This window comes from Doryrhamphus excisus, linkage group LG18 (genome assembly GCF_037039965.1).
Source record: "Doryrhamphus excisus strain RoL-2023G ecotype Guam linkage group LG18, RoL_Dexc_Guam_v1.1, whole genome shotgun sequence".
NCBI classification, from domain to species: Eukaryota; Metazoa; Chordata; class Actinopteri; order Syngnathiformes; family Syngnathidae; genus Doryrhamphus; species Doryrhamphus excisus.
The window spans coordinates 7,297,098-7,312,296 of NC_136374.1; the positions used below are offsets into that span (position 1 = coordinate 7,297,098).

The following is a 15,199-nucleotide window of genomic DNA, read 5'->3' on the forward strand; positions in this document are numbered from 1 at the left end:
TTTTTGTAAACTCATACTTTGCAAAAATGTACTCATCACAGAACCAACTTCTGGCCATTTACTGTACAACAATATAAGACAATATGATAATTATAATATAAGACAATTATTCCTTTTATTAAATACAATTTGAGGAAGCGAATTGTGAAAAATAAGCACAGGAAACAAAATCTACGACTGCCTCTCAGTCATAACTTTCAAAGCCCTCCAAGAACGTCTTCCCTGAGTTTTTAAACTATGTAATAATATACGCATAAAAGGAACCTTGGTTAGCGTCATGAATCCATCCCAAAAGGTGCGACTATAACTGAAATGTACTCTAACCCAATCCATTTTCCCCATAAGAAATAATATCAACCATTTCATTCACCATTTATATGTGTTTAGAATTGTTTTATGCATGTGAAATGAAAACTGTAAAACTATTTAAAAAAGAATTCTGTTAACATTTTTTAGACTTGTGGTGTTAACTGTGTTAGCAAACAAAAAACTACAGAGTCAACCACTGATGACATCATAAACGGGCAAGGGAGCTGAATTCTGCATCCTGATTCCGTGTATTAGCGAGATAATAAGACACTAACAAGAAATTTCTGTGATAAAAACAGATTAAAAACACATTACGTACTAATTCCAAAAACATGCTAGGTTAATTGGCCACTCCAAATTGTCCATAGGTATGAATGTGAGTGTGAATGGTTGTTTGTCTATATGTGCCCTGTGATTGGCTGGCCACCAGTCCAGGGTGTACCCCGCCTCTCACCCAAAGACAGCTGGGATAGGCTCCAGCACCCCCCGCGACCCTCGTGAGGAAAAGCGGTAGAAAATGAATGAATGTATGCTAACTGAAAAATGAAAAATGTATACAAACAGAGGCAAGATTTTGGCCTACATTTTCTACGTTAACTGAAAAACACGCTACCAGGGCATATGCTAAAGGTTATACTGTACAACAATAGCAACAAGGTAACAACAACACAACACAATATGCATATTTGTGAAAATAATCATATGTCATATTAGCATACCGTAGATCCAATACCCTTGGTGTTGTTGCCCCCCAATAATAAAGGGGCCCAACACGGGCATGCCTCTAAGATCGTCATCATTTTCACTTTCCCATTTTCAATTCCAACGTATATATTTGGAATGAGCGGGGCACTGCCCTGAAACGGGGAAGAGCCAATTTGCTGATTGTTTTGTCGTAATGAGTCTCACGCTTGCATCGAGCAACATCCGGAGGCTAAATGAACTTAGTTGAATCAGGAAGTCTGTTTATTTCCTTCCATGAAAAAGACACATATTGATCCCAGGGTTCGCTCAGATGTTTTCAACCCCTTTTTGTGCTTGACCTCGTGGACTTGGTCCAGCAATAGTACAGTCCCATGCGTAATCACCAAGCCCCACAATAGATGGCACACCGCTAATTTGCGTCTTTCCTGTTTTGTAATATTCCCAGAGCTGACGCTAATTCCTACCTTCCTACCTGGCACTCTGCAGCGACTGACTACCACCCTGACACTGAATGCAACACAAGGACTTCAGAGACTGCCCGCTGAGAAGATGAATGACTTCCTCTCTTGTAATTCTTTGGCCTTACTCACATAGAGACGGGTCGGTCGCCCTCACTGGAATTCCCCACACAGGTTTTTCCTCCCTACTTGTTCAGTTTCAAACAGATGATATAATGTCAATCATGTAAAGTAAGCACATTTCCTTTAACCCTTGTGGTACCTTTATTCATTATCAACAGACACTAACTATCCAGCCCACACGTCATCAGTCCGGTCTAATTGTTCCTACGGCGGACCTTTTGTGTTGCCTCACTGCACATAGCAATGTCCTTAAAGGCTTTGTGTACTGACGCCAGTGGAAAACATGACCTGGTACCGTGTAGGGTCTCTTCCTTTGGGGTGTAATGGTTTGTACATTATATGTCTGGGCATATGAAATAAAAAAAAACAAAAAATAATCAGATTAACAAATCTTTATCTCATTAATTGAATGTATTTTTTAAGTATTTTTTATTTAAATGGATATTACCTGCATAATGCATTTATATTAGGGCTGTCAATCGATTAAAATTTTTTGATCGTGATTGATCGCATTTGTTATACATAGTTAACTCAGAATTAATCACATTTAATCGCAGATAGAAATACTTTTTATCTATAATAAATAGGGTAAATCTCTTTGTGGTAAACAATTCAATGTGCAAGTTCAGCAATAATTAAATCAAATTTTATTTAAAAGAATATCAATTTTGGAACTATGTGTCATTATTTAAAACAATACAGTCAGCAAGCATATTTTTGGATTACTAATTTTCTTTATTATTAGCATATTAGCTCTTAAAGTCGGCCACAAACGTTCAGCAAATACAAAATGTGAGCGAGTGAGACCTCTCACACTGACACAAACATGTTTATTTGATTACAGTGTCAGCTCAAAAGGTTTTTTTATTTATGATACTGGTTTTAAATTCTAAATGTTTGGGAGTAAAGAGGACTATTTAGGAACATTCAGAAAGGATTATTATTAACGATTTGCCTCAATGCACCTTTCCTTCATGAAATGTGCTAATGAAAATACCTAAAACATAGGGCAATAGTCAAAACATTTCATCAAAATTGCAAACTCAATGTCATTTCATTTCTCTTTTAAAACACATTAAAATACATAGAAATTAATAATATATTATAGGTAAATATTATTTTAGGTAATATTAATTTTATTTTATTAACAGGAAGAGCGTACGTTAAACGCACGTCCAAAAAATTACCACTGTGAAAGGAAACTTTCAATATATTATAAAATATATATTATAAATAAATATTACAAAGACATTTTATTCGTCATATCAAATAACTTTTCTTCACAACTACATTCTGTACAGCATTATCGATGGGAATGTATTCAACATGAGTCACTGATGATCATAAAGTCACATTTCAGTTTATAAGTGCACTTTAAGAATCAATATAATATAGAAAATATAGAAAGCCAATTCAAAACTACATTGGCACTCGGGCAGATATAAAAAAAGTAACATAAAAGCACCATAAAAATGGAAAAGCTTACAAACAAAATGTTATCTTAACTCTATGTCTTTTAGCAACATGTTCGGCTGTAATATAAACTCCTCTGATTGGACCGTTTTAAATATACGGCCATTAAATGGGTCACGTCGACTGTGTTTGTAGCCCTGCTAAATTAGCACTTAGCTTGATGTGCTTTTAATGGTACCATGTGCAAGGGTGCACAATTGGACAATATAATTGTCCAAAAGTTTGACTCATGGCTTGAGTGGATGGTTACTCGCAACAGTTTGAGCATGCCGGCCATGGTGATGAGGAATGAACATATTGTTCATATACACGTGTGTACCGAACAGTGACCCCTGTATCCAGATACACGTATTGTGGCTCCCCTAGTCATTAGCGGTAAGTAGCTATACCGGTCCTGATGTGATTGGGTGTCCATCAAAACACAGGACGGCCCAAATGAAGGTCTTGAAAGGCTATTTTTCCTTGGAATTAGCATGGTCTTATGAGCAGCCTATTTCTCGTTAATGCTTGTTTGCGATAAACTGCATACTCCCATTTTGGCGTTTGAAGCTCTTCTAAGAACGCTTAAGACCCAACAGCGAGACATTGGTGCGGAGCGGTCCTTGACACCAATCCCACACTTCATTAGTACTTCAATCACCTCAGCAGGCATTCCTTTACATTATTAACGTACGCGGGGGACTGAAGTATTTAGGGTTCCAAAGTGTGACGTTACGGCGGCGCTGGGGGGGAAAGAAAGTGCAGCGGGGTCGTGTTGCCGGGCCGGGCTGAGGGTGCTAAAAACACCATGGTGTCCCATTTTATGAGGGCCAGCAGGTTCCGTACAGGTCACTGTTGTTAGTGCAGCTGAGCTGGAGGCCATGGGGCCGCCGGTGGCCCGGTTTGATGTGTTTGGAAAAACAAATCGTCTCGCTGTAGCAGCAGTCAATCTGGAAGCCATTTGCTCCGCTTCCAACAGCGAAAGTTCAGGCTTGATCACTCTTGGCATCTGCTGAGTGTTTATTTACCCGCAAGCACTTAACCCTTTACACAAACTGAGAGCCACATGCTGACGCACACACACACACATACACATACACACATTTAAGCTACAGAAGCTGAAGGGAATCAATCTTTTCAAGTGTATGGACAGAAATAATAAGATAACGGTCAAAATGTGTCAAAAAGTGAATCACCGGAACAATAATATAAGGCATCATTATTAGTATAAATGATGTTTTTAGAGATGCATACTGAAAAAACTAAAAATAGATGTTTTTAATTGTTGTAAACAGGTTAAAAACAACCCATGTAGACATGAACAGAAGATAATTTTATGTTTAAAAAAAATCAGCTTGCAGGTTGGGGGTCAAAAATGTCCCCCGGGGCCACACTTTGGACACCCCTGCCTTTCACAGATGAGACCCTGCCCCTATAAGAGTCCTTCCTGTCTTCAGGTCTGAGCATTGTCCCCCGATTGGACTGGAAAGGAGGAGATCTCATCTCGCATGTAAATGTAATCGTTGATCATAATTGACAAGTGTATGGACAGAAATAAAAAAATAACAGTCAATAAATAAATAAAGCTATGTGTGTCAAAAAGTGAATCACCAAAACAATAATATAAGGCATCATTATTGGTATGAATGATGTTTTTAGAGATGCATACTGAAAAATGTAAGGATATATGTTTTTAATTGTTGTAAACAGGTTAAAAACAACTCCCCAAAAATAAAAAAATATATATATATTTAAAAAAATAAAAAAATAAAAACCCATGTAGACATGAAGAGAAGTTATTTTTACGTCAAAAAAATCAGCCTGCAGGCTGGGGGTCAAAAATGTCCCCGGGGCCACACTTTGGACACCCCTGCCTTCCACAGATGAGACCCTGCCCCTATAAGAGTCCTTCCTGTCTTCAGGTCTGAGTATTGTCCCGGGTTGGACTGGAAAGGAGGAGATCGGTCTCATCTCTCATGTAAATGTATCGTTGATTGTAATAATTGACAATCGATACCGGTTCCCAAAGCATGGCTTTCACAATGTTGAGGCCGATGTCCGCCCATCCTTTCTCGTTGACGGTGGACCTGACGGTGACGTCGGACGAGGAGGACGACGACAACAGCAGCGAGCGGGGCGAGCAGGTCTACGCCTGCTGCGGAGCATCGGGTCCCGGCCATGCTTTGGTCCCGCAGCGGAACGCCGCCAACGCCAGGGAGCGGCATCGAACCCAGAACGTCAACACTGCTTTCAGCGCACTGCGGACGCTTATTCCCACGGAACCAGTGGACAGAAAACTGTCCAAGATCGAAACGCTGCGCCTCGCATGCAGTTACATTTCACACTTGGCCAACGTGCTGGTGTTAGGCGACGGCACCGACGACGCCTCGCCGTGCCTGGGATCGGTCTACCGGGACGTGAGGGGGCAGCCTCGGAGTATCTGCACATTCTGTCTCAGCCAGCAGCGAAAAGGGGTACTTTTCATATTCCACTTGCTATCTTTCTCTCCATGCCAAAAACACGTGGATGTAAGTCACCAGCAAAATCATATCAATATTTTTGTATTATCTTACATTGGACAGGGTGTCCCCGAACTACATTATTACGTATAGTACATTTTAATAATGATTTATTATTAAAGTTATCCGGCACGGTGGAGTAGTGGTTAGCGCGCAGACCTCACAGCTAGGAGACCAGGGTTCAATTCCACCCTCGGCCATCTCTGTGTGGAGTTTGCATGTTCTCCCCGTGTATGCGTGGGTTTTTCTCCGGGTACTCCGGTTTCCTCCCACATTCCAAAAAACATGCTAGGTTAATTAGCGACTCCAAATTGTGAGTGTGAATGGTTGTTTGTCTATATGTTCCCTGTGATTGGCTGGCGACCAGTCCAGGGTGTACCCCGCCTCTCGCCCCAAGAAGACAGCTGGGATAGGCTCCAGCATCCCCCGCGACCCTTGTGAGGATAAGCGGTAGAAAATGAATTAATGAATTAAAGTTATCCCATTTTATGTATTTTGTATCATTGATTATTTGATTTAAAATCTATTTATAACAATAAATGAACCCTCTTTATACCATGTTTGTGCATGTGTGTATTATAGGCATGGAAAAAATGAGTAGACCGCCCTTGTTTCTTCAGTTGATCCATTGGAATGCTTCTTAGGTACAATTGGACAGAGATAATGATAACAAAAATACTTCTGACATGAATAACTATAGCATTGTACTGTCAACAAAGTCAACTCTTATCAGTTCTTCGTGTTATCTTGTTGGATATTTGTCCAAATAAAGGTACCATTAGATGTACAAAGCATTACAATGAACAAGAAAGTGAAGATAAAAGGGTTGTCTAATCGTTTTTTTTCTGTATTTTGTTCTTTTTAGATTGACAAGTTATTATTGTTATTAGTAATATGAGGAGGAGGAGGAAGAGCAGTGTAGTAGTATCATTTTTTTTAATTGCCCTATAAGAAGTATTACAGTTTCAACTGAAATACCTTCTTTACTACTTTTCATTTAATTTCTAATTTAATTAACTTGTATTTATACTGTCATAAGAAATATATTTTTGCTTGTTTTTATATTATAATTTTTCATTATTTAACATATTATTTTTAAATTATTATCATCATTATTAAATTACATATAATTTTTTTACAATATCTGGGGCTCTTGGGGTACACTGCATTTTAGTCTGTAACAACATCCATCCGTCCATTTTCTATACAACTTATTCTCAGTAGCGTCGTGGGGGTATATGCTGGAGCCTATCCCAGCTGTCTTTGGGTGAGAGGCGGGGTACACCCTGGACTGGTGCCCAGCCAATCACAGGGCACATATAGACAAACAACCATTCACACTCACATTCATACCTATGGACAATTTGGAGTCGCCAATTAACCTAACATGTTTTTGGAATGTGGGAGGAAAGGAAAGGAGTTTTTTACTTTAATATATATGTAATATATATATATATATGTAATATATGTAATATATATGTAATATACATATATAATATAATAATTAATGTAACATTTATTATTTCATTAATATAAATGTATTATTAAATTATTTAATATATATAATTTTACACATTTTGTATTTGTATTATTTATATTTTCTATTTTTTAAGTGTCTCATTTATGTTTATTTTCCATCAAAATAAGGCAGTATTTATTGTATTTTTTTAATTTATCATTAGTATGCCAAACTTGTATTGCATGTGTGTATATTACATACATGTATTATATGTTTAGACTTCAGGACAGCCTGTACTAATAGTTTTATGTATTTGTATTATTGAATTTATTTAATTTATTACTGTATTACTTAAATAACAGCATATATTCATCTAATATGTGACTTTAGGGACATCCTTTTTTGAGTCTTGTTGGGTTGGATTCAAATCTGAATCGAGTGATACTGAATATTATATGCAGCATAGTAAAAAGAAAAAAGTAGACTTTTGACCGCCCTCTCCCCCCTAAAAATGATTGATGAAATGCATGTCAAACTCTGGGAATATAATAAAAACAATCCCAGTGAAACAAGCATCACATCACGATGTTGAAATCTATGGGGAATGAGTTTATTTATAGGTGCACATAATGCATGACACATGTCCTTTAAAGGAATTGATATCAGCCTCTTCTCACGTCTGTATTGGATTAGTAGACATGGAAGTGGTCAAAAATAAAATAGCCATTTTCTTTTGTCTTCACAGGTGAAAGACAGACGAGGTTGTGTGAAAATTCATGGAGGATCAGCGAGGAAACTCAGTTCACGATAAAACTGCCTTGTATGTGACATTCAAAGACAGTTCCTTGTCGTTTGAAGCGTGCCCAAACCAATCTTTAGTTTCATACCATCATCATTCATGTAGACATGCACACAAACATCATCTACTAAGAAATTATAAATGTCATCTTTGCGTAAATGTTTACAAATCAAATCATTTTATCATGTACAGTATATCTTGGCCAAAATAGTTTTTAGCTCAGTAGTGCCCCCCAGTGCACATGTCCATTATGACAGTCATGAAAGAACCTCTCGTACGGTGTGAGATGTACAGCTAGTCGACTAACTTTCCAATTTTTGCTTTGGTGATGTTTTTCTCTGTGACCCAAATCATCCTTCACAAGCTTCTCTTTTGCATTTTATTTCTGGAATATACAAATAAAGAACAAGCTGCGAGGCACAAACGGCCCCAGAAACGCATTTTGGACACCCTTACCACAAGTAGTATTTATTTGTCACCTGCTAATGTTTCACAGGATGTCATACTTGAATTAAAGTCCCTTATACAACAATTACATTAGGAGTACAGTGGTACCTCAGTTAGTGTACGCCCAAGTTAGCATGTTTTTTGGTTAACATAAAAGATTTCGCCTTGGTTTGAATACGCTTTCTGGTTAGCGTACAATATGGCGTGCATCTTGTTGTGTTATTAATACACGGCATGAGTCCACCTGTGTTCTTGATGTGTTTCTATTACAAAACACCCTTGTTAGCATTTTATTAGCTTGCTAATGCATGAAAAGAGTCACAGTGACACAGTTATGCCACAAGACTATGTGAACACCTTTTTATGTAATGGTAATGCTTTAAATTATTCGAATATGCGTACATTTTACATTACAGTTTACAAGTCCACATGTCCAAAAAGGAGTAGGAAGAAGTAGAGTTTATTTAATCCTGCCCCCCTCTCTGTTTTCACAGCAATTGCTAATACATTTCTTCACTTCCTGTATTCAACATGTGCTCTTTACTCTTTATTTTTAGGGTTCCAGAGTTCTTTACTTAGTCCATCTCGTGATTTAATTCCAAATACTGATATTAAATTATGGAACGGATTATACATTTACATTCATAAAACAATTCTAAATGCATATAACTTATGAACGAAAGGGACAAATGAGCATTTAAGGTTACTTACCATTACTGAAGAAGTAGTGATTGTTGCCAAAGATCGTGGCAGCACGATCAATACATACATCACCTTCCTGTTTTGCTTTGCCATGAGTTCTTAAAAGGTGTTTTATGTTTTTGGCTTTCTGGAACGGATTAATTGGATTTACATGATTTCTTATGGGAAGAACTGATTGGGTTAGAGTACATTTCAGTTAGAGTCATACCTTCTGGAACGGCTTTATGACGTTAACCAAGGTTCCACTGTTTAAGTAAAAATCTATAGAAAGTGTTTTTATCGAGCAGTCAGGTTAAGTATTAAAAATGTGTTTTTTTTTAGGTTTGTATACTTTTTTGCTATACGACATGGATGTTGTTTTGAATGTTTTGGTTGTCATCTTGTCAACTGCTAATGATATCAACAAAATTTGTGTAGGTTTAATAGGTGAGACAACATCTGTCTGTTATGTTTTTACATGTCTACATTAAGATAAAATCTATTTTTACACATATACTGTCTGCACTGTCCATTGTCTTCTATGTCCTGATGGGTGTAGACCGTTGTCAATCAATTTCCTTCATGCTGGCTTACTTGCAGAATAGTGTAAACTAATCTTTGGTTGCAAGGAGGAGCACTGTAACAGGAGGAATACTACAGCAATATGCTTTAACAAGGATACAAAAACAGCTACATCAGTCACTTAATAATTTCTTAGGACCAACCTGTAGGTTGACTATTAAAATTCAAACAACATTTTTGAACATTTTTGAGTGTTTAAACAAGATAAATGTGAGAAAATGGTATTACCTGAGTGTGTGTATAAACCTGATTAGTGAGAGGAATCAAACCCATGCCTTCTGCCATTAACAGCAAACGCATGTACTATTACACAGCCTAGGATGTTTATATTAAATATTAGGGTTGTCAATCAATTAAAATATTTAATTGTGATGATTGCATTTTCTATGTCTAGAGTTAACTCACAATTAATCACATTTAATCGCAGATAGAAATAAGTTTTATCTATAATAAGTATGGAAAATCTCTAAATTACATCAAATTTTATGTGCTGTACTATTACACAGCCTGTATGTTTATATTAAATATTAGGGCTGTCAATCAATTGAAATATTTGATTGTGCTTAATTGCATTTTGATGTCCATAGTTAACTCACAATTAATCACATTTAATCGCAGATAGAAATAAGTTTTATCTATAATAAATATGGGAAATCTCTTAATTACATCAAATTTTATGTGCTGTACTATTACACAGCCTGTATGTTTATATTAAATATTAGGGCTGTCAATCAATTGAAATATTTGATTGTGATTAATTGCATTTTTTATGTCCATAGTTAACGCACAATTAATCACATTTAATCGCAGATAGAAATAAGTTTTATCTATAATAATTTATCTATTACATCAAATTTTATGTAAAAGGATATCAATTTCGGAACTCTGTGCCATTATTTAAAACAATACAATTAAGAGCATATTTTTGTATTACTATTTTTCTTCATTATTAGCATATTAGCTCTAAAACTCGCCCACAAACAATCAGCAAATACACAATGTGAACGAGTGAGACCTCACACACAGACACAACCATGTTTCACCTCAAACTAAGATTTGTTATTATTTATGAAACAGGTTTTAAATTCTAAATGTGAGTAAAAAAGCCTATTTAGGAACATTGCTATTTAAGTGCCTCAATGCACCTTCCCTTCATGAAATGTATGAATGAAAATACCTAAAACACTGGGCAATAGGTACAGGTACAACGTTCTAGAACGCCCATCTCAGTCCCCAGACCTTAATATGATTGAAAATATGTGGCGTGATTTAAAGCAGGCTGTCCATGCTGGGAAACCATCAAACCTGACTCAACTGGAGATGTTTTGGACAGAGGAACGGTCAATGGTTCAACCAGAATGTAGAACCTCATTGGAAGCTGTAGGAAGAACCTGCCTACTTTTGTTGAAATAATTATTGCACACTTTCTATCACTGTGTTTGTCTGCTATATGTTATATTTAACTAAAATTGCTGATCCCAACAACCAGTGATTTATAAAGGAAAATATTGAAAATTATCAGGGGTGCCCAAATATTTTCATACCACTGTATATTTTTTTACTGTTCATTTTTTCTCAAGGAGGATGAGGAGGAGATATCGAGAATATACCATGAAAGGTTCTCCTCTTTAATTCACGACATAGCATGAATGCCGGTGGATCATAAGCACCATGCCTCGATTAGCCTGCTGTTGTGTTTAATATAACTATCAGGAACAGAGTTGGTCTACCTGGTGACACGGTGGCCTCTGATGTGCAGTCCAGTGGGCCCCAAGCATTTAAAGGCAAGGAGAGGCGTTCATTTGATTGGTTAAGATTACAGATTACTCATCTGTGTTAAACCTTATCACGGCCTCTCTGCTCCCTCTTTGCCTCTTGCGCCGGTGGGAGGGATGGAGGTGTGGGTGCGGCTTGCTGCGCCATACTGCGCTGCCCAGACTGCGCTGCGCCAGACTGCGCTGCGCCAGACTGCGCTGCGCCAGACTGCGCCAGACTGCGCCAGACTGCGCCAGACTGCGCTGCACCAGACTGCGCTGCACCAGACTGCGCTGCGCCAGACTGCGCTGCGCCAGATTGCGCTGTGCCAGATTGCGCTGTGCCAGATTGCGCTGTGCCAGATTGCGCTGTGCCTACGTCTGGTCTATGAAAATAGAGCCCATTGAGATGTGCTTATTTTCCAAGAAAAAAGTAATTTAGCGGCACGGCGGTCTAGTGGTTAGCGCGCAGACCTCACAGCTAGGATACCAGAGTTCAATTCCACCCTCGGCCATCTCTGTGTGGAGTTTGCATGTTCTCCCGTGCATGCGTGGGTTTTCTCCGGGTACTCCGGTTTCCTCCCACATTCCAAAAACATGCTAGGTTAATTGGTGACTCAAAATTGATGTGAGTGTGAATGGTTGTTTGTCTATATGTGCCCTGTGATTGGCTGGCGACCAGTCCAGGGTGTACCCCGCCTCTCGCCCTAAGACAGCTGGGATAGGCTCCAGCACCCCCGCGACCCTCGTGAGGAAAAAGCGGTAGAAAATGAATGAATGAATGAATGAAAAGTAATTTATTTGACCAAAAATCAGCAAGTTTGCAGGGCAGTGAATGCTGGATGACGGATGTCAATATCGACAATGTGAAAATATCAATAACACAATAAAGAAAAATACACATATTAGTAAAAATATACAGAAATATCCATCTCGTTTTGCTCGTGTCTATTAGTAGCAATAGTAGCATAGGTATATTTACTATGTATACTTGTATGCACCCGCCAAATCCTCCTACACAGCGATTGAGTCGTTCCAAGTTCCAAACAAGTCAACTTTGTGAAAGACAAAGCACAGATTGAGCCCAGTGACATGATATCTTGAACAAGCAGCTGTTTGTTGATCCTGCACTGATGAACCAGCGTGTCATCATCTCCTCCAAACCGACAGAGCGTCCAGCAATCCAGGAAGTTGACTCACACGCGACAATTGATTCAGTGAAGCTCACCCCACCGCCCTCGATGTCCACAGGGTCTGCTTTTGGTGCTTCTCCGGCCTCTGTGGCCTTCCTCTGCAGTCACCTGGGACGTCTGAGTGAAGGTTTGTGCTGATAACACACTTTATCGCCTTCAAGAAATCTGCTCGTCGGTAATAAATCTCTGTCCGACGTGAGCAGCAGACGTGGCTTCAGGTCCGATAAAGGAGGCTATAAAAAGACTCATCCGTTAAGGAGACCTTGAGGTCACGCTGCTTGTTGTGGACAACACTCATATCCTGTGTGTTGATTGGCAAGCATGGCTGACCTGTTCCTTGTACAATGACTTTCATGCTTATTTTTACGTCCGATCCCATTCAGCAGACTTGTAGGCCATCAAGGGGTCATGTCGTTCACTGACTTGTGGAGTCTGCTCAGTCTTAAGAGTGAATGTGGGTGTGAATGGTCACTTGTGTGTCCATAAAGTACTGACATACTGTATGCTAAACACCAGTGGCGTCATTAGGCCTATTTTAAACCCCCCTAAAATGTTTTTAAGCACCCCTAAACAATTTGATTTTTGATTTTTTTATTGTTTTTTTTTTACAAAAAAATCTCTGACAAATTTCATATAATAGGGCAAAAGCAGGCTGATAAGCAAGCCAATAAGTAGGCTAATACTAGCCATTATATTATATTATATTATATTATATTATATTATATTATATTATATTATATTATATTATATTATATTATATTATATTATATTATATTATATTATATTATATTATATTATATTATATTATATTATATTATATTATATTATATTATATTATATTATATTATATTATATTATATTATATTATATTATATTATATTATATTATATTATATTATATTATATTATATTATATTATATTATATTATATTATATTATATTATATATGTTTCCTAATTTCCTTGATTAAATGCCTTATTAAATGTTTTAAAATTCACTTCGGATTTATTTATGTACAACAATGTTTCAACAGACACGATGATTTTAAAGAAGCAAATACTTTTGCTTGGTATGAAGTTTAAAAGTTTTCAATAAAAATGTCAAATAAATAAAAATATTAACAAAAAAAATAGCTTAAGTAAAGGTGTAATATTATTTTTTACAAAATATATAAAAACAAGTTAATAGAAATGTAAAAAAAAATAAAGGTGGGTCTTCCTTTATTTTATGACCTTTTAAAAAAATTGCCTATTTGAGAACCCCTCGTCTAGATGTTTTCATTGCTGACCATTGTTTCTGCAAATAGCTCCTATATCCACTCTGCGGTCTACTGAGACACATACTTGCATTTCCCATGAGGGGTCCAGGCCTCGGTCCTGTCTGGTCTGGACCAGCAGTCCAGTTCTCATGACCCCTGACCCAGAATGCATCCTGTGGTGGAGCTGCTGTTGTCTCCAAACATGGCTGAGTGGAAGGAGATGCTTCCAATCCAACCTGTAGTGATAAGATTTTCATCCAGTACTCACTCAGGTATAGGAAGGTTGGGAAGGTGCGCCCTCTTCTGGATGGACGTGGAGTACAGCAAGGATTCTGATACCAGTCACTTTGTGTTCCAGTGTGTGTTTGACAAAAAGACCAGTTTTAATGTGTCATGTATACCAGTGGCTTGGTGCTGTTCCCTTAAAGGAGTTCACTGCCCTCCTTTGTCTCCTATTTCCTTCATGTAGGGGTTGGCCAAAACAAGGGGATAATGGTGACATTTTCTTTAAAATATTCTCATTATGGGGCTCCACGGTGGTCTCGTGGTTAGCGCGCAGGCCTCACAGCTAGGAGACCCAAGTTCGATTCCACCCTCGTGTGGAGTTTGCATGTTCTCCCCGTACATGCGTGGGTTTTCTCCGGGTACTCCGGTTTCCTCCCACATTCCAAAAACATGCTAGGTTAATTGGCCACTCCAAATTGTCCATAGGTATGAATGTGAGTGTGAATGGTTGTTTGTCTATATGTGCCCTGTGATTAGCTGGCCACCAGTCCAGGGTGTACCCCGCCTCTCGCCTGAAGACAGCTGGGATAGGCTCCAGCACCCCCTATTATGATACCAATCGTTCATGAGAGAATCCGGCTGATACGATGACATGGATTAACTGTACAGTTTTCAAGTTATTTATGATAAGTGCAAGTTGGCAAATAGGTAATTATTAATAAATGAACTTTTTGTGCCGATTGTGTGAAGGAAGTATGATGCCTGTTTAATATGATGTAACTGCTTAGCACTGTTGTATTCTTTTTTTGTGTAAATTAAAATTTGTCTTTCCCAACTACTGTTTGGATCTCTATTCAGTTTTGTGTCATATGTCATAAGTCATATGTCATATGTGTTGGCTTCATTGAGGAGTCTAAGTCAGTTGTGTTCAGAATTATGGTACATCTCCCCTCCTCTACTGGCAAATTGTGATGCTCAGCCATGTCACAGCTTATTTTCCTCCAGGGAAAGGTTAAAAAGGACGAACGTTGCCAAAGACCAGACAAAGGACAGGTGAGCTGCTGTCAGAAGAAGGTAGAACGGCTCTGTCTGGTATTGCGCATTGACGTGTGCATCAATGACTGTGAGAAAGAGAAGGTGAGAAGGCGTAGCCGCCGCCATACCCACCGCATTCCTCATTTGGCTGCCTGCCATCGTCAACTAAGCCTATGTTGGCGTTTGAGGATTCAGCCTAGC

General features: G+C 38.2%; 1 protein-coding gene across 1 annotated transcript; it reads left to right on the forward strand.

The window, feature by feature from the left end:
* Positions 1-4,976: 4,976 nt before the first annotated feature.
* On the forward strand, positions 4,977-9,398 carry LOC131106221 (transcription factor 15-like). Its single transcript, XM_058055091.2, has 2 exons — positions 4,977-5,521; positions 7,771-9,398. Exons 1-2 carry the CDS (start codon positions 5,078-5,080, stop codon positions 7,834-7,836), a joined length of 510 nt encoding a protein of 169 aa, XP_057911074.2. The 5' UTR covers positions 4,977-5,077; the 3' UTR covers positions 7,837-9,398.
* Positions 9,399-15,199: the final 5,801 nt, after the last annotated feature.

Excerpts from the sequence above, each read along its gene's own strand:
- LOC131106221 (XM_058055091.2), top strand. The coding sequence starts at position 5,078 with ATGGCTTTCACAATGTTGAGGCCGATGTCCGCCCATCCTTTCTCGTTG. Across the intron at positions 5,522-7,770 it reads TCAGCCAGCAGCGAAAAGGG|GTGAAAGACAGACGAGGTTG; the intron begins GTACTTTTCATA and ends TTGTCTTCACAG.